Genomic DNA, 19157 nt, shown 5'->3' with positions numbered 1-19157 from the left:
AGGGATGCAGTAAGAGCGAGTGAAGGATTCCTTGGCGAATGGATGCTGCAGGGAGGGAGCAGTGTGAGAGCACCAGTCATGCTGTCCCAACCAGAGGGGACGGGAGAGGCTGTATTAATACCCGCGAAGGGAAAGCGCTGACAAAGCAAACTCGGGGGGAGCTGAGTGTAGACTCCAAGAGGCGGAGGAGGCCTGATCCCCAGACCCTGAAACTAGCACCTGGGCAGGGGCCAGGGCACTGCCTGACTCGGTGTTTCTGGGACCTACGTGTCAGCACGTCAGGAAATCACTGCGCTCAATGCGTCGCACTGGAGGTTCCCATGTTAACTGGCCGGACGGGCTCCGCGATTCTAACGTCTGTTATGACGTGGCCGAGAGGAGCCATCAGATAAAATCAACACAATATCATTTACAGTAATTCTGGAAGCAACTCGCTATCCTAGTGTTGTTGTCAATGTGTGAACCCAAAATGCTAACCTAATTGTGCGGATGGCCCTATGGGTAGGACAGAAGGTTAATGGGAGGTGGGCTTCCCGTCACCCAAAGCCGTCTTCTCACACCACTTCGGGCTGTGTGGCTCCTAAGCCCCAAGTGACTGTAATTAAATGATCACCTACACACCCCCCCCCACACACACACACTCTCTCTCTCTCTCACATACACGCACACACGCACACCATCACACACATGTACATTCACAACACTCACACATGTACACATGCACATTCACAGAGGCACACACACACATGCACACACACACACACTCACATGTGTAAAACTGCGCACACTCATCATTTCAGTCGCTTCGGTGCTGTACGTGGGTTGGACGATGGCCTCTCGCTCTGCACAGTGTGCAGGCAAAGCAACAGGCACAGACGTTCTTCACTACACACTCAGATGTTAACACCCCTCCATGGCCGTTCCCATTGCTGCTGCTCCTGCCTCCTCTTCCTCCTTTTGTCCTGGAGACCCCTCTTCCTCATTTGCCTTTGGCCACTAGAAATTCTGCTAAAACCTCAAATAAGACATAAAGGCAGCAGTAATTGCCAGCAGGTAGGAAACCCTCTGAGGTGATTTTACATCACTCGTTCATTCATTCACTCATTCATTCATTCGCAACCACTTAGTAAGCACCAACCATGGACTCGGAGCAGGGTCCCCGTGCTCAGCGGCTTTATCTGGGCACAAAGAATTGGCCAGATGGGCTTGGAGACAGAGGCACCCCCTCCCTGGCCCTCACAACCTGGCGGGGGCGGGGGGCTGTGCCCTCAGGGGAGGGGTGCCTTTCAGTGCACAGCAACACGCCATTGGCTACCAGTCCCGTGGCCCACGAGGAGTGGGATGGGGGCAACTTTCATCATTCACTTGCCCGCAAACATCACCTGTTAAGTCTGCTCTGGGCGGGACGAGATGCCGCGCTCACCCAGCACAGTGCTTCCTCTCCCTGGGCCCCTTGGTTACCGTAAGGAGGGTCTGCCTCGCATTCATGTCGGCTCTGTCACCCCAGGAAGACAAGGTACTGCTGCTCAGGACCCCTGCCCCCGCCCCGCCCCAACGCGCCCATCTTTTTGTGACTCTGGGGAGCTAGGTTTGCTTTTCCCGTAGGGCCCTGGCCTGGCACTGGGTGGTCCCTCTCTGGTCAGCTCAGGCCAGAAGCCAGGTCCCTCTGCTGGTCTTTAACATAAAAATGCTCCTTAAACCGTTTCCCTCGATTTAGTCCCTAGAGTTGGGAATGAGCTGGAATAAATTCTCTCGTCGGAGTCGGAGTCGGAGTCGGTTCGGAACTCTCCGTGCCCCACAGCCCTTCACACACCCGGAGGCTCACCCCCTGCCCGGGCGAAAGGTGGGCAGGCCTCGCCATAACACATCACGCAACCCTGAGCCTCCAGGTTCGCACTGGGGACTGTACTCAGCAAATTATTCAATTCTGAGACAGGATGTTGCTCTCATGGCTGTTTTCTAGCTCTGGCCTTTTGTTTTCTGACAAATGCCAGCCAGCTCCCGGGTACAAGCATCTCCTGGGGGGTGGAAGACACGGACGTGTGGAGTGGGGAGGCCACACTGAGGTCGGTACAGGGGGCTCATAGCACGGCCTCCTGTCCCCCCTGGAATCTCCCTTTCCACTGACAAAGGTGGGCCCTTACCCTTTAGAAGAAGCGAGCATTCGTGAAGCCCTCAGTCATCCCACTGGCCCGCGATGCAGGGGTGACCGGAAGGTACACCAGCTGTGCGACGGGTGTTGAGATGACATCGGTCCAGGTGCTAAGGAGGCCCTTCGCTCTGCTGTGTGTCTGCGGCTCCTGATTTGGCTGATTCTGGGCAGCCACCTGCGCGTGCCGTGTGCCGCCTGCGTCTCGTCTTCCTGTGGGATTGCGTGTTCCTGGAGCTGCAGGGACCGTCACCCCCGAGCGCACACATGTCCAGCACCGGTCACACAGAGTGGACAGTTCACGCATGCAGTGGAGTAAGTGATTCTCCCTGGCAGCACTGGCTCATGGTAAGCATAAGGCAGGATACGTGAAACACCACATGAGGCTTCTTGTGAAAATAGCTCAGTGGCTGCACACGGCGCGGCTGTAGAGCCAGCAGCCGGATAAAAGCTGGACTCCCAGGCCTCCGCTGGAAATGTAAGCCAGAGGCGGGTACGGCCCCAGGTGCTACGTGGAATCTCATATTCAATCGGCAGCTCCACACGCTTCCCTCGCCCCGTGCGGTTCCGCCCGGCTAAGCAGCCGTTTGCGTGCAATTAGAACAGAGAGGTCAGCGGCGGGAACTGCAGTCAGGCTAGAAAACCTAATAGGATCGCACCTCTGTGCTCAGTGTGTGGCCGGCTCTCCGCACACTCAGAAGGTTCCTGTGGCCTCGCCTTCGTGGGAGGGGCAGACGCGACTTTATGGGCATTACTGAGAGTCGGAGGCCTAATTTTCACGCTCTTGAGCGTAGGAAGTGATTGTTTAAAGAAACGACCACCAAGCAGGCGCTCCGTCCTGTTAGAAATAAAGAAGCAGCAGCGTTCTGCTCAGAAGAAATCTTTTGTGCCCGAGAATACAAACACCTGAGACTGGGAACAGGCGGCGGCATTTGAGTGGGGGTTCAGGGAGGACGTGAAGCAGATGTGGGCGAGCCTGACCTTCGCCCCACCACCCGTGCGCCCTTCCCGCCTTGGTACTAATTGAGCTGGACACGCGGCACCTACTGCCTTTGGAGCAGCCCCGTGGCCAAGCAACTAACTCGTCTCCCAGGATACGGATGCGGTGCGTGTGCCACGCCCAGATCTGGCCCCCAGGCGTGGGGGGTCCTCGTCCCTGCCCCGCGTCCTGGCTGCGATGTGACTCAGCACTGAGCCTCCTGGACCACGAAGAGGAGGCGGCCACGGCCTCTCAGGGCAGAGAGCCTCCCGCTCGCGGTTCTTACGAGAGAGAAACGAGCTCCCCTCTGGCTGCGCCCCTGCTGCGTGGCTGCAGTCACACGCGTGGGACTCACGTCTGAGGAACGCAGCCGAGGGCACTGAGCTTCATTTAGCCGGAGAGAAAGGAGGAGCCGTGCGTCACTGCTAGCCCAGCCCTGGAGGGCACACAAAATACCATGGCATGCATCTGCAGGCCGTTTTGTCTTCCACCAGGAAGTCCTTGTCAATCAAGCAGCTCTTTGCTTGTTCCTGCCCAAAGTCCTTAGTGATGTGCTCCTTCGGGCATGCGGGACAAGGCCGTGTCGCCGGAGGAGACGCTGGCTGGAGGAGCAGACGGCCCGGTGCCGTCCCATTAAACAGAGAAAGTGCACGCTCCCAGAACACGCGGCCCAGCAACAGGGCGGCTTTGCGCTGATTACCCGAGCGGCGCAGCCAGGGACAGAGGACGGGCTCCCCAAGTCACCTGGGCAGGGACACGGGAGCAGCAGGACGGCTTAGGCTCGCAGGGGCCTCCCCTGACTGGGAATGAGGTCGCCTCCTCTTTAGCCAGGGGCGCGCCCCTTCTCCCTGAGACTGTCGGGTAAAAAGCCAGCAGCCAGCACAGCAACAGCCGTCGGGTGTGAGTGAATCCAAGTCATACCTATTATTTTTTTGGTCAGATCCACAAAAAGTATATTTTTTTGGTGTGCCGCAGACTTTCAGTAATTAGCTTATGTGCTGCGAGATGAAAAAGGTTGAAAATCGCTGCTTCGAACTATTTAAAAATTAGACAAAAATGGAAATCCGCCTCTTTGCACTCAGTGGTGCGATGCTCTGGGGGACATGTGTCCCCGGGCTTATTTTAAGAACATGAATTAGATTTCCTAGCAGACCCCACCCCCGGTTTCCTTAAACGTGTCCCTCAGCTAAATCGGTGTGACACGCGCGTGTGCTCTGTGCCAAGTCGATGCTCGAAAGGATGCCACGCGGCCACCTGCACCCCAGCTCCTTCCAGGGACAGACTCGGCTGCGTGGGTGGTCTCCACGCCCTGGGCCTCTGCCAGGAGACACTTTTGCCCTTCTCCCTCGGCTAACCGCCAGAAAACGCTGTCTGAAATGGTGTGAAATTCCTCCCCATTTAATGACTGGTCACCTTGCTTCTATTATATATATATTATTTCAGAGAGGAAGGAAGAGGGAGAGATAGGAATATCAATGATGAGAATCACTGACCGGCTGCCTCCCGCGCGCCTCCCACTGTGGCGTGTGGCTACTGTGTTGGAGGGAGCGTGGTGGCCCCGGATGAGAATCAATGCACAGAGAGGCGCCCCCTCCCTCCTCCCCCTCCCCCCGCAGAGGCTGTCAGCTGCCTGTCCCGCGCTCTTCCCCAGCGTGCAGGCGGGGCAGGCTCCCCGCTCAATTTGCCACAAAGCTGATTTCCTGACACACTGTCCCAAGGGTGCTGCTTACCCCTTCCTTGTGAGTGTTCATCCTCACCCGAGGGCATTTTTCCACTGATTTTTAGAGAGTGGGAGGGAGGGGGAGAGACAGAGAGAAACATGGATGTGAGAGAGCCACATCGATTGGTTGCCTCCCCGTGTGCCCTTGGCCAGAATCAAACCCGGGACCCTTCTGGCCGTGGGCCGACGCTCCATCCACTGAGCCAACCGGCTAAGGCTGTCGCTCACCCCTTTAAAATTGCATAACTATTTCACAGTTCCCAGTATTTTGACTAAAAGCAGCGAAAGCCTTGTGGGGTGGACAGTGGTCGGTGTTGTGAGAAGGCATGTTTTTCTATTTTAATCCACTTTCTAGGGACATCTGCTGGCGGCTGCACGCTTCTCGGAGGGAGGCAGGCACAGTGTGCACTTCCGCGAACAGCTTCTCTAATTAAGACAAATAAAAGCTTTCTGTCTTTGCACCTCGCGCTGTCTCCCGGGCAGGAAGTCTAGCGAGACTTCTTGCCAACCTGCACGCGAGCCCATCTCCAAGCTGAAACAGGGCTTTGGACACACGTCAAATCAACACCGAAGGCCTATATTTTTGAAATTTCATAACATTAACTTCCTTTGAGAAATGCTTTTGGCAAACAGCATCTTGCACATCAAAAGGCAGTGTGTCAACAAGCCGTGGCCCCACCTTCTGTGACAGACAGGTGGCGAGCGAGCGGGCGGGACCCAGCCGGGCGCGGTCACCACTCACAACCACACGACTCACAACGGACCCCCCCCCCGCCCCCCCCCCCTCCCCGCCCCATGTCTCTCAGAAAACATCACAATATAAACCCCCCGAGTTTGGAGTCTACATTTCTAAAAACATCTTTATTGTCAGAGGTATTATATGTACCCCTTTCCCCCAGTGACCCACTAGCCCCCCAGGCCTTCACCACACTGCTGTCTGTGTCCGGGGCTATGCTTACATGCATAGGAGATCTTTGGCTGACTGGAGTCCAGATTTTAATCTCTAGTCTTTTCAACAAAAGGGAGAAGTCCATATAGTTTTCAAAATACTCATGTAACTGAATTAAGTTATGCATATTTATAAAATTAAAATATATTTAACGAATAGGAAGTGTAACCACTCTGTTTTCCCTTTTATTTCTCACACTGACCATCTGCCTGCTTTCTTTTCTGAGCGCCCGGCTGCCATCTATTGGTTAAGCTTTCACTCAGTAACTAGCGATGTCTGAGTGAGAGACTAGTATCTCCATTTGTCTTCATCGACCCCTTTCCTATGTTCGGGCTGAAATGGACTCACTGAACTAAAAGCCATGATGTCTTAATGCCATGGCTGAGAGTGGCTCAAAATCACCGTTTTGGACACAATGTCCTCGCACACAGCAGGTAGCACTCCAAACTGTGAAGGTCTAGGTCCGGGGTGATGGGGCCTCGGTAGCTGTAGGGTCTGCAGACTCTGAGACTGTCTTCAGGGGAGACAATGACACGCACACCTGGTCAGAGGCCCGTGCGTGTGGGCAGCCCCAGGGCCTGCTGCACTGGCTCCAGGGAAACTGCCAGGGAACAGCTCAGGATGGTCCTTAAAGGAGGGAGTGCCCGGCAAGGCCTTGAGAAATTCTACTTTATTTCCTTAACTAACGGCCAGTAATGAGATTTTAAAAATCTTTGGTTTTTAGTTAAATGGTGTTTTTTTGTTTGTTTGGGTTTTTGTTTGGTTTTTTTTTTGCAGTTGTTAAATTTTGTCCCTGGATTTCTCATTCAAAACAGGAAACTCTTCATCCAATTACTGGTATTATTTTATAAATGACCACGCAGACATACAATATCCCCACACAACGCCACGTAAGATAAAGATGCGTTATTCGCAGGACATTCACAAGGTTGGGTTGCCGTAGCTTTCTCGGTTCCCAGGTGAGTGACTATAATGTATTCCATATTTGCCTGCCATTTTCCAGTATTAAACACGTCAACATTTTACTTCGGAGTCGTAAAGTTACTGAGACAGTTCCGACGAATGGCAATAACCCAGAGAGAAGAAGAATGCATAACGCCAACTCCGCAGGAAATCAATTAACGTTTTTATGAGCAGCAGTAACAGTATGATCAGAGGTTGGCAGAGGGTGAGGCCAGGCGATTTGACCCCCGAGAATATTCTCCACTGAGCTCTGTGTGTCGCTGTGAGAATGTTCTGGGCTGTGTCAGAGTGAAAGCCTCGCTGCCGAGACGGACACACTTTACGTGTCAGAATGACGAAGTCCTTGATCTGGCTGCGTGGCCTCCTGCGGGGCATATAAGCCCTAACTTTTACGGTACCCTCAGTTCCTAATGAATTTTTGTGGGTCTCTGAACTTACATACTTTGGTATTCTGAATTATGTGTTTTGTGTGCAAATAAAACCCTGCATCCTGTATAATAAAAGCCTAATATGCAAATCAACCTAACAACAGAACAACGAATTGCTATGACGCGCGCTGACCACCAGGGGGCAGACGCTCAATGCAGGAGCTGTCCCCTGGTGGTCAGTGTGCTCCCACAGGGGGCGCGCTGCTCAGCCAGAAGCTGGGCTCATGGCTGGTGAGAGCAGCGGCAGTGGCGGGAGCCTCTCCTGCCTCCGCTGCAGATAGGCGGTAAAGAGCGAGGGGTCCCCGACTGCGAGAGCCCCGGACTGTGAGAGGGATGTCTGACTGCCGGTGAGAGGGTGCAGGCCTTGCTGAGGGACGGGACCCCCCACCCCCACCCCCACCCCAGTGCATGAATCTCATGCACCCGGCCTCTAGTGTTGTATAAGTACATGAAGGAGTTTCATATTTTCTGAAGAGGTCCTTGTTGAGGCAAGGTAAGCAATTCTAAGATTCGATAAATGACCATTAATATTTGAAAATGAAGGTGATAGCGCCTTCATATTACTTCTGTGTAACATTCATTCATTCATTCATTCATTCAGTGAATGATGAACCCCCCCATATGAATTTAATAATGACCAGAATGGAAGCACCGAGGACAGAAATATAAAGACAGGAAACAAGTGTGACACGCCAGCTCCCACCAATCCTGGGAGGCGGCGCTGATCTGGAATAACCCTTCGTGATGGCGGTAAGTTTGCTGCCCCCCCCACGCCTACCAGGTCTCTCCTAGCGGGGCCGGCATTATCTTTTCCACGGCAATCTGCCCTCACTGGTGAGCGAGTACACCTGCCCCGGGGACAGGTAAACCCAGTGACAGAGAGCACAGCACCAGGCCCTCTGACCGCCCCTGGACAGGCCCAGACGCCCGAGTAAGAGACTCGCAAATACGCACCTGAGCACCGACGTCAAAGAAGCCGGCGACGATCACAGTGCCGACGGCTGCCTCGTGGGACGAAAACCACAGACACCAGCCACCCTGGATGTGCGGGGCCCTCAGGGGTGTGGTGGGCCTGACCACGAGCAGAATAAAACCTCACAGGACCAAAGCCCACGCACGCGCGCCTCACACGGAGGATGTGTCTGTGGGCCTCTCGGGCCCCCCCTAAGGCTTCATATCTAAACTCCATGGACGGGAGGGCGTTTGGTTCTGAGCCTCTTGGCGTGTGAGGCGCACTTTTGCGTCAAGTGTTTTCGGAGACGGGTGACAGGAGTTGTGCCTAAAGAATCTCTATTGTTGAGAGCGTTACACACGTCCCCCTTTGTGCCCCCAAGCGTTGTGCTTTCTGGGTCAGTTGATGGTGGAGGAAAAACTAGGCCCAGGGGACGGGCAGGGGTCTTACGGGAAAGCCGTGCGTCCCAGCTGAGAGCCGCCGAAGCTGACGGGGCCGGGTGCTCCCATGGGCAGGACTGTGGTTCCTCCTCGGCTGTGCCCCCGCCTCCCCCCGGGCCCCGTGGATGCTGTGCAGGATGAGGCCTCCTCTGTCCCCCTGCAGGCCATTTTGCAGGGTCACCCCTGGCCTCAGAGCAAACACGAGCAGAGTCACTTCTCCAGCTTCTACCTACAGGGACCTGTTCTGCCGCGGAAACGACACGAACTATGTGAACCGACCACGGCTCCTCAGTGCACTGGCTTCCCTGACCATCCTCAGTCCAGAGGGCGGGGCAGCTGACAGATGTCCCACCGCAGCAGATGGCACGTGTCAGAAAGGGGGGAAAACGAGGAGAGAGGAGGGTGGGAAACGAGCTTCCAGGTGCGTTTCGATGGCCCCGCACACGCCTCAGAGAGCCCGCAGCGCGGCGGGGGGCCCAGCAGCGAGTCCAGAGGGACGCCTTCGGGCTCCCACGCCGTGTCCTCGGGACAGCTTTCCGCAGGACGGGCAGAGGTGCCGGAGGCCAAGGTCAGCCTGACCAGCCACAGGGCTCCCCGCCCCCACCCTGATGAGTCCCACGGGACGGCCTGAACCACACGCATCACATCTCCTGGAAAACGGCCACAGCACAGCCAGGGGCCTCACGCCAGAGCACCAGGTAGGAAAAGCAGTTCTCAAACAGCGAGGCCTCGGCGCCGCATTCCCTGCTGCAGGTCTGGCTTGATCAGGGGTGTGTTCCAAAGGCTCAATCGAATGTCCTAGAAGTAAATTTCCTTGAATGTGGGGTCTTTTAGGGGAGCTTTTGACAAATATTAAGTTTTTGATGAAGGAAATCTATACTTAATGCCAGACACTGTTCTAAGCATTTTGTACCTACCATGCCATTTAATATTCATAACAGTCTAATACCGTGTTACTATCATAGTCCCTATTTTCAAGACGAGGGAGCGGAGGCACAAAAATGAAGACCGCTAGCAGTGGGTGGAGTCAGGATTTGAACTTAAAGACATCCAACCCAATCTCCTTAAAAAGAAATGTTTTTATTGATTTCAGAGAGGAAGGGAGAGGGAGAGAGAGAGAGAAACATCCATGATGAGAGAGAATCATGGATCGGCTGCCTCCTGCACGCCCCCCACTGGGGATGGCTCCTGCACCCAGGCACGTGCCCTGACCGGGAACAGAGCCTTCCGTGCCCACGAACGCCCCAACCAGCCGAGCCACACGGGCCAGGGCGAAGCGAAGGTCTTACAATGCAGCGGGAGAGAATGCAACAAGCACGGGCAGTTAGGACGCAGCACGCACTGTGGCCATTGGTGAAGAACGACGGGGACTGATTCCGAAAGGAAATGTTCGCAGTATTCCGATCCCGGGACCCCCTGTCGGCGCAGGCCACACGCAGGGCGCCGATCACAGGGCCAGCGGCGGCCACTGAGGCGGGACGGGCGGTCTGCTTCCCATGATCTGTGCGGCGGCCCCGCTGCCTGAGGAGCATGCTGGTGCCGTGCACTCACGAAGCCAGGGCGCCCTTTCTGCTCAGGCACGCGGTCCCTCGTTCTTGTTCAACGTGCACCCCAGACAGGCAGGTGGCTGTACGGGCGACAGGAGCCGACTTACCTGCAGGTGCCTCCGTGCTCAGCCAGTCGGGTGGCTGTGCTCCTGCCACCGTCCGTCCCTCCCAGAGCCCTGGTGACGCGGCCGCTCAGAGCGAACGTTTCCCTCCACCCGCAGCGCATTCGTCAGCAGCCCCGCCTGTCCCCTCCGCCTGCGTGGTCCCTGTCGGGTGCTGTCCCTTCACCACGTCAGTTTATAGCGCAGTGGCCCCTGCGTCGCCCGCCTCCCCTGGCATCAGCCGGCCAGACCAGCCAGGCCGAGGCCCGGGGGCCGGAGCTCTCGTCACCACCACCGGGAATGATCTTTATGACGCGACAGCATTTCACGTTTCCCACATGAACCTTCTTTTTGCTTCTTGAGACACCAGGCCGGCAGCTTTGTGCTGACCCCGCGGACGGGGACTCTGCCCGCCGCCTCTCCGACAGCCGCTCAGAGGAAACCAGCCACTGTCGCTCTGAATCAGCGGACAAGTTCATGACTCGCCTAGTGGTCCCCACGGCTTAGAACAGCGGTTCTCACCCTGGGGGTCGCGACCCCTTTGGCAGTCGAACGACCCTTTCACAGGGGTCGCCTAAGACCATCCTGCATATCAGATACATTATGATCCATAACAGTAGCAACATGACAGTGATGAAGTAGCAACGAAAATAATTTTATGGTTGGGTCACAACATGAGGAACTGTATTTAAAGGGCCAGAAGGTTGAGAACCACTGGCTTAGAATAAACACAGTGAGACCAATGAAAGCGTACACCTCCCTCCCCTCCAAGAAATAAATCCCTATCTATCTATCATCTATCTATCATTTTATCATCTATTTGTCTATCATTTTATCATCTATTTGTCTATCATTTTATCATCTATTTGTCTATCATTTTATCATCTACTTGTCTATCAACTATCATTTTATCATCTGTCATCTATCTATCCATCATCTATCTATCACCTCTGCGATCCTATATAAGAATTTTAAAACCTTTTTGTTAGATGTGTGAGTCCAAATGAGAAATGAGACAAAGCACAGAGGTAACCCAGCCAGTTGCCGAAGCAGCCAACAAGGAAAAGCGACACGTGTGCCGCGGTACTCACCCCGCAGCCAAGGCCGCCGGCCTCGCAGGTGACCCTCCGCTGCCCGGGCTCGGGGAGCAGCCCAGCGCCACAGCCGGGGCGCGGGCACAGCACGCCGCCCATGCGCAGCACGCACTCCTCGGCGCCGTAGTGCTGGTAGCGGCCATACTGCAGAGACAGAACCGGACAGTGAGGTGCTGAGGACCGTCCCCCAACTTCTCACATACACAGACACACACACACACACAGACACACACACAGTGAGGTGCTGAGGACCCCCCCAACTTCATACACACACAGACACACACACACATACACAGACACACACACACACAGTGAGGTGCTGAGGACCCTCCCCCAACTTCACACACACACACACACACATAGACACATACACACACACACAGTGAGGTGCTGAGGACCCTCCGCCAACTTCACACACACAAGACACACACACAGACACACACACACAGACACACACAGACACACAGACGCGCGCGCGCACACACACACACAGTGAGGTGCTGAGGCCACGTGATGGACCCGCGCTGTCCGTCTCAGTGAGAAACGCAGAGGCTGACGGTGCGGCCCACGGCCCGGCCCCAGCCGCCCCTGGCACAGCAGGTGAGGGGCTTGGTCCCAGTGCTTCTGGAAACGTGTCCTCAGAAACATGTTGCACAGTTTGTTTACTTGCAAACACTGCTCCCACCGACTCCATGCGATAGTGGTAGTTTATACATGTTCTGGCAGACATGCCTGCACCACGGCACTCACCACGCACCCAGCCTCCCCCGAGAGGGGCAGCTCCGCCTCCTCCTGGGGTCCTCTGGGCATTGGGGCCGCGGTGCACACAGGCCCCGAGAGCACAGTGATCCCTTCCTCGGCCCCGCCTCCACCCGACCTCCTGGTGCGGCTGATGGCTCAGGCCCCGGGACGGCCCCAGCGGCAGAGCAACTCCTAGACCCCAGTGCCAGGGCCAGGCCTCCCAGGTGGCGGCAGCGCTAACGTGCTGTCCTCACACGTCAGATCGTGGTCTCCCCACACGGGAGCAAGCCGCATGCGTGTGCTCAGCTGGGAATGGGTTTAGGCGGCGTTGAGGGAAGCTGCCTTGGGCCAGGCAGGACCGTGGTGCTGGGGACTCAGCAGCGAGCAGGACAGACGCCCCTGCTGGTCCACCAGATGGACAATGAATGCTGAGATTAAAGGGCAAAGGCTCCGACGGAGACCCGTGGGAAGGAGAATAAACACAGAGGAGAGCGAGTCCCGGTGGACGGATCGCAGTGTAGAGTGAGCAGGGAATGAGGACACGCACAGTCCAGGCTCAGCGAGCACCACCGAGGCTGGGAGATGAGAAAGCCACGCGGCCGTGGGGAAGGGCATCGCTGTACAAAGGCTGAGGCCCCTGCCTGGTCCTCTGAGGGGCGGTGAGCAGGCCGCGCTGGAGCAGAGGGAGCCGTGGGGAGACAGGAGGGGGAGTCAGTGTTAATGAGGGGCTAGGAGGTCAAGGTTGCTTAGATGAGCAAACCGGAGTGTGTGGATTCCTGGGAAAAGGTCTGCTACATGTCATGAGCTGTGCAATGATCAGGGATGACATGAGATATTTCACGTGCGGAGTGAGGAGGCGTTTATATAATCGGGAGATTTCATGCTGGCGATCACGTCCTGACCTCCTCAGGGACCCTTTACTAAATCTTGCCCCGAGTGCACCCAACATGCCGAGAAGGGCAGGGAGTGTGCCAGGCAACAGGGGAGGAGGTGGCTGCTGTGTCGTGGGCTGTCTGCGAGAAGCTGCAGAGTGAGGTTCAGGTGGGCCAGCCCCTCAGACTGCCCTGTGCACCCTTTGCACGCCCTCCATTCCGTGTCTGTGTCCTGAACGCAGCGCGCTGTCCGCCCATAGCTGGTGCACATGGCCGCGGAGGGAACGGAGGAACTCTCTGAGTGTCCCTCAACTATCAGTGGCGAGGGACTCAATACAGCATGACGAGGGATGGTGTCACCTGCAACATTACTTTTCAATTTTAAACAGATTGTTCTCCCGTAATTGGCTATTTCCTGATTTGATGGCAGATTATCTATTTAATTTAGTGAAGCATATTTTTCTGCTGCGACCACCGCTTTCCGCCAGGAAGTTGCTAAGCCAGGGATGAAGTCCGCCAGCGCCTTAGGGATCCCTGCGCCTCCTCCCTGGGGGTCTCGGGTACTGGCGGGCGTGTACGCCCACGGCCTCTCTGTGCATTAGCTACAGAATTGCTTGGAGATGCCTCTAACACACTCTTTCTGGTTGTGGCACACTCGGTTCCTTTTCTACAGGAAGAGAAATACTGTAACTGATGGGTCTGGTGATTTTGGATGATTAAAAAGCACACACAGCCCTAGCCGGTGTGCTTCAGTGGTTAGAGAGTCGGCCTGTGCACAGGATGGGCGAGATTTGGATTCCAAGTCAAGGGCATGTGCCTGGGTTGCAGGTTCGAGCCCTGATCTCGGTCAGTGCACATGTGGGAGGCAGCCAATCGATGTGTCTCTCTCACATTCATTCTCTCTCTCTCTCTCTCTCTCTCTCTCTCTCTCTCTCTCTCATCAGATGCCTCTCACAGAAGTTAAAGAATCGGCCTTAAGTGGGACACGCTGTGTATGCGTCACGCAGCCACAGCCGCAGAGGAAGTGATGGCAGTGGAAGTGGACAACACTCAGGAAGCACACACGCCCATGGGAAGAGCCAGCCCCTCCACCCGCAGACAAGGGGCCAGGCTGTCTGTGACGCCCGGTCCCTCAGACACAGCCGCCCGCTGATTGGCTTGCTTATCTGCCAGTCCCCATCCCTGCTCTCTGTTGGTGTGGAGATGAAGTGCTCTGGTGGGCAGCAGGTGTGCCAATCAATGACCTGTCTGGCCTGGTGGGTCGGACAGGGGAGGGGTGTCCTCACACAGACCCCCAGGGCACTCCCCCCATTTCGGGCAACCAGGGTCAGGAGACACTCCGCCCCCTGGGGGAGCCCAGGCCGGCTCGTTAGCGAGTCTTTGTGACACGGTGGGGGGCCTCAGCGATGCTCACTCACCTGCTCTTCCCCGAGGACCCTGAAGTGATGGAGCTCTTTGATCAAGGAGTCGGGGCAGCCGGCTGTTGGAGAGAGAAATCAGTGACAGACAGGAATCGGACGGGGTCGGCTCCAATTCTGAATGTTGGGTCATGTGGGACATGGTCTTCCTCTTTAAGCGACTGGATATAGCCCTTGCTGTCAGAGCATCTCATGCTCTGGGAGAGTAGCTCACAAGTAGGACCAGGTGATGGTCACCCCTGACAACAGACACTAAAATGAATGGGCATCCTGAGGGAAGGGTTTTGGTGAAAAGCGTGAATTAATGGCGCTAGGCACGTCCGAGACTATAGAGACAAGACCTTGATGCTTGACGTGAGAAGACCACTTGGCCGAGCTCCTCCCACGGAGGGCCTTGGGGGGAAGTGGCTCGGTTCAGAGTGGCGACTCAGGTGACTATCGGCTCAGTGAGGGGTGAGGTTCTGGGTCACTTGGTTGCCTGTGATTCAACTAAAGACGGCGGTGGAGACACAGCCTTGGGTCGGTTCCTGAGGCCCAGCTGCCTTTGGGAGCAAGGAGTCACCTTTTAGGTTGTGACACGAATGAGAGAAGAACAGGCAGAGAGGGTTCCAGTCTCTGGAGCGTGGGAGTACCTGTGAGACGTGGGAGTACCTGTGAGACGTGGGAGTACCTGTGAGACGGGGCCTGGGATGGCTGTTTTGCTGGTGTCCCAGAAATACCATTTATTCCCCCAACCCCCAAGATTTTAGAGGCCAATTTAGTTAAAAAAGCCCAGGATGCAACTAAATAACTGAGATTTGTTGTGACAGCATGCTGAGGGACAACAGGCTATCAAGTACGTGCGTATGGAGATGGATGTATAAATGTATGTGCAGGGGTGGGAGGAAGTAGCCTTACAGCTGTGAGTATGAGAAAGGAGTTTATTCTTCTATTCTTATTTACTAATTGTTGTGTTATTTATTTGTATTATGTAAACCTACTTTTGCCCACCCCTGTATACTATATGCATTTATACATATCATCAGGTCATATATTCCCAGAAAAGTATGGATAGTATACATTTAGGGCTTTACGTTTGCTGTCTTTTTATTAACTTATTTATTCCTTTATTCACTACAGTAATCTAAAGTGATTAATAAGCAATCTGATATTTTTATTTGATTATCAAAAAGCTTTATGACATATTTTTACCATCAAACTAGCTGGGAGTTTTTTTTTGTTGTCGTTTGTTTGTTTTAAATCTCACTGGCCATTTCAAATTTCACCCTTTGGGGCAATAATGAAAACAACTTGAGCCAAGACCCCCAAACACATCCACTTCTCCAAACATGCAAAAGGGAAATGAACTCAAATTTCGGATTCAAGGGCCAGTTAGCCACCACTTCCCATGCCCTCTGCTCCGCGGCTGGGTCAGCCAGAGCACACAGAAGGCATCGCTTGAGTACACAGTCAACAGATGGATGCGCATGGCAAACAAGCTGCGGCCAAAAGCAAATATTCCACAAAGACGCCAAAGGGAAGAACTGATGAGGCGCGATTCCGTTTAACCAGGGCTGACCTGGTTTGCGTTGGGGATGGGGGGGGGGGGGCGGGGAGGGGGGATTGGAAGGGAGGAGAATGGGCTGTTTCCTACTTGCAGCCGCTCTGTCATACTCAAGGTGACTCACCTTGGTCACGCAGGTTGTAAACGAACCAGCTGGCAGAGCTGAGTAAGCCACGTCCCACCTCGAAATTCTACCTCTAAATCCCATTTTGAAAAGTTAAAAAAAAATCCCAGTCTTTCTCTCTGGCGTCTCACAGATCCCGGCAGTGCCTCGGGGATGACGCTCGGGGAGTGTTTGTCCAAACACTTAGGAAAGGGGTCCTGGCTCTGCCCTCACTTTTCTTTAGTGTAAGTTCCTCCTGAAGTCTCTTGTTCTGTCCTCTCTGATGTGGGAAATGTTCTCTTTGCCAGGAAAACAGGAGCTGGGGGCCTCGTCGCCTGCTAACACTGTGCTTTCTTCTTCCGCGTGGACCCTTCTCTTCCTGTTATTCCCTTATTTTTCTTGTCCTTGTCCAGTTTTAAAAGCCTGTTTAGTTTCCTTTGGCCACTTAAATTAGTATTTTACCTCTCTCTGGACTTATCCTGACTATACACTATTCCATTGTTTTACCTCCCCTTCGCCCCCCAGTTATGAAACGCCTTTCTCATCTTTTGTACCGGCTTCCTAAAATCCGAGCTCCCTGAAATAAAGGTAAGTTGCCTGTTTGGCATTAAAAGTGAATTAAAATGTTTATTTTTAAAAAAAACACATGACGCCAGAATGGACTCTTATTTTTTTAAAGGGTAACTTTGAAGCCGGGAGTTTCATTTCGGCATCTGTAACCAACATGGGCTTTTATCCTGTTCCCTCGCCACGGAGACTGTCACGATCTAACCGGAACCTCCTCAGGAGAATGTGCTGCAAGCAGTGGGTCCTGCCCACGAAGGCACCGAGAGAGACTAAACCCCACACCTCTCGGGGGTTCACTCAACGAACCTTTTCAGAAAGCTTTAGCGGGACTTTCCCAATAGCCGCCCTGTGGAGTAGGGGAGGCTCATTTGGAAAATAAAATCCAATAAAAAGCGTTACAGGCCACATGAGTCTTCAGTGACTATTTTTCCTTTTAATTTCCTGGCAAATCTTTACAGGGGCACGTGTGATGTCCTTGGGGTTCAACGGAACACCGTGAGCACCAGGCCTGGGGGGATCATGGCGACGGAGCTCAGCTCTCTGGTGTGCTGCTGGGACCGGCGCATGGCCCACGCAGTCACAGGGTGCAGCTGGCTGCTGTGGGGTGTGAAGTGCTCGGAGGCTATTCCTCTCTGGGGCACAGCTTCGGGTCCCTCCTGCAGGCCTGACAATGACAGCTACCTTCTAGCTCCCCTTTAAGAACAACTTGGAAAAGGAAGCTGGCTGAGGATGAAAAAGGCAGAGAAAATAAGTGATGATTCCATGTGATCAATGCGGCCACACACGGAACAGCTGCCTCGAAGCACACGCCGGCGGGCACAGCTGCAGGCCGGCTCTGCGAGCGGCCGGGTGGGCTCCTGCCACTTGGTGCCGCCGGGCGGACCGGGGGCTCCGTTCCCTGAGCTGAAGAGACACTTCCGAGTTAGGCTGACAGTCAGGCGCTGAGAGAATCCCCGGAAAGTTCACGACCGCCTCTTGGCTGAGCAACCGCATTCAGAGTCAGCAGTGGGACTGGACACAATCACATCCAGGTATTATCACTGATAAATAAGACCCAGCTTATCTTTATTTGTTTATTTTTGTTGTTAAGCCTCATCAGAGGATATTTTTCCATTGATTTTTAGGGAGAGTGGAAGAGAGAGGGAAAGACAGAGAGAAACATTGATGTGAGAGAAACTCATCGATTGGTTGCCTCCTACACAAGCCCTGACCAGGGCCTGGGCCGGGGAGGAGCCTGCAACCAAGGTACATGCCCTTGGCCAGAAGTGAACCTGGGACCTTTTGGTCCACAGGCCGACACTCTATCCACTGAGCCAAAGTGGCTGGGGCCAGCTTATCTTCATCACTGCTCTCTGCCAACAGGTATTTCTGCATGTCTATAAAGGACTGCTTTTCCATGGCCGATGCAGAATGGATCTGAGACTTCCCAAACCAGTTCAAAAGCACCTTGAAGCTGGCCGCCTTGCACCGAGCAATCCCCTTGCAGGTGTGCATCGGAGAGAAACTTACAGTTACACAGGGGATGTGTGCAGAGCAGTTCCTGCAACAGCTGCTGTAATCATGGCCGCAGTGGAAGGAAACATCTAGAATGGCCATCAGTAGAAGAGACTACACCACTCAACAGGCACCCACAGGGCACCCACCCCTGCCAGGCACCGCTAGGGCGCCTGGGTCGCGTTAGTAGGGAAGTGGAAACAGACACAAGCCCCCCCTCGGAGCTTGCGTCCTAAGGGGGAGAGAGACAGTGAAATCCCACACTGGGTGGGAAATGACGCGATGCTAAGAAGAGGATGGATGAGCTCTACGTCCAAAGAAGACGACGACAGACCCGCGTGAGGAGGAGAGCAGGCGGGACCGTTTGCAGTGAGTGTGGTAAGGAATCCTGTTCAGGTCCCACCACCTCCCCACCTGAAGCATCTGCCGCCACCGCTGCAGCCCAGCTCCCCAAACCCGATACATCTTGACTCCCCCTTTCTGTCCACGCGGTGGGCCTCTCCCTGCAGGAGGCTGGCGTCCTCGATAGACTTCCTGGCGGGCATTTGGGAGAACGGACGCGGGATGTGTGACAGACGGTGACCGAACATTAAAAATACGGTAACAGAGCATTAAAGACACTTGACACTTTTCTCATTTGTATGTTGCTATGATGTCAAAACAATTTTAAAAATTAGAAAATTATTCTCGGCGTGTATATTCCCGCGACGTTGGCTAGCCTGCGTGTTGCATAAAACTCTCCCTTTGTAATTGGCCTATGTTTTGAGTGATTCTTACTCGAAATTTCTAGAGGGTGGCACTGTCATCAGCCACATGGCTCAGGTGACACGTTTAATTTGGGTGGTCCACACAGGAGCGACCCCTCAGGGCGTGAGGGTTTCGGGGCAGAAGGTGAGCCCAGACCACGGCTCTCTCGTCGTTGCTCTCAAAAGCTCATCTTGATTGAAACGAGAGGAGGAAAATGGGAAGGAATGGAGGTGATTTTAATCCATTTTGAGTGAAGTTCACATGGTTTCCCATGGATGTGGTGGTGGCCGGTTCCCTCAAACGCGCAAGCCAATGCCCAGTTGACATAATGGGGGGAAAACCCATGGGAC

The 19157-nt window shown here is 54.5% G+C and overlaps 2 protein-coding genes across 5 annotated transcripts in view; both read right to left on the bottom strand.

Moving 5' to 3' along the window:
• The window catches only part of PRKN (parkin RBR E3 ubiquitin protein ligase), a 533123-nt gene that overhangs the window by 63222 nt on the left and 450744 nt on the right, over window positions 1-19157 (bottom strand). For all 3 annotated transcript variants that reach the window (XM_059699897.1, XM_059699895.1, XM_059699896.1), the window contains exons 8-9: window positions 14354-14415; window positions 11320-11466 (exon numbers count right to left, since the gene is read on the bottom strand). In XM_059699897.1, the coding sequence (XP_059555880.1) occupies window positions 11320-11466; window positions 14354-14415 (209 nt within the window). The remainder of the gene's footprint in view (window positions 1-11319; window positions 11467-14353; window positions 14416-19157) is intronic.
• The window catches only part of PLG (plasminogen), a 410665-nt gene that overhangs the window by 297185 nt on the left and 94323 nt on the right, over window positions 1-19157 (bottom strand). The gene's annotated exons all lie outside the window — the stretch shown is intronic.

The sequence above is a fragment of the Myotis daubentonii genome, chromosome 6 (genome assembly GCF_963259705.1).
Source record: "Myotis daubentonii chromosome 6, mMyoDau2.1, whole genome shotgun sequence".
NCBI classification, from domain to species: domain Eukaryota; kingdom Metazoa; phylum Chordata; class Mammalia; order Chiroptera; family Vespertilionidae; genus Myotis; species Myotis daubentonii.
The sequence above is the reverse complement of the archived record's forward strand: the minus strand, read 5'-3'. Positions and strand labels throughout refer to the sequence as shown.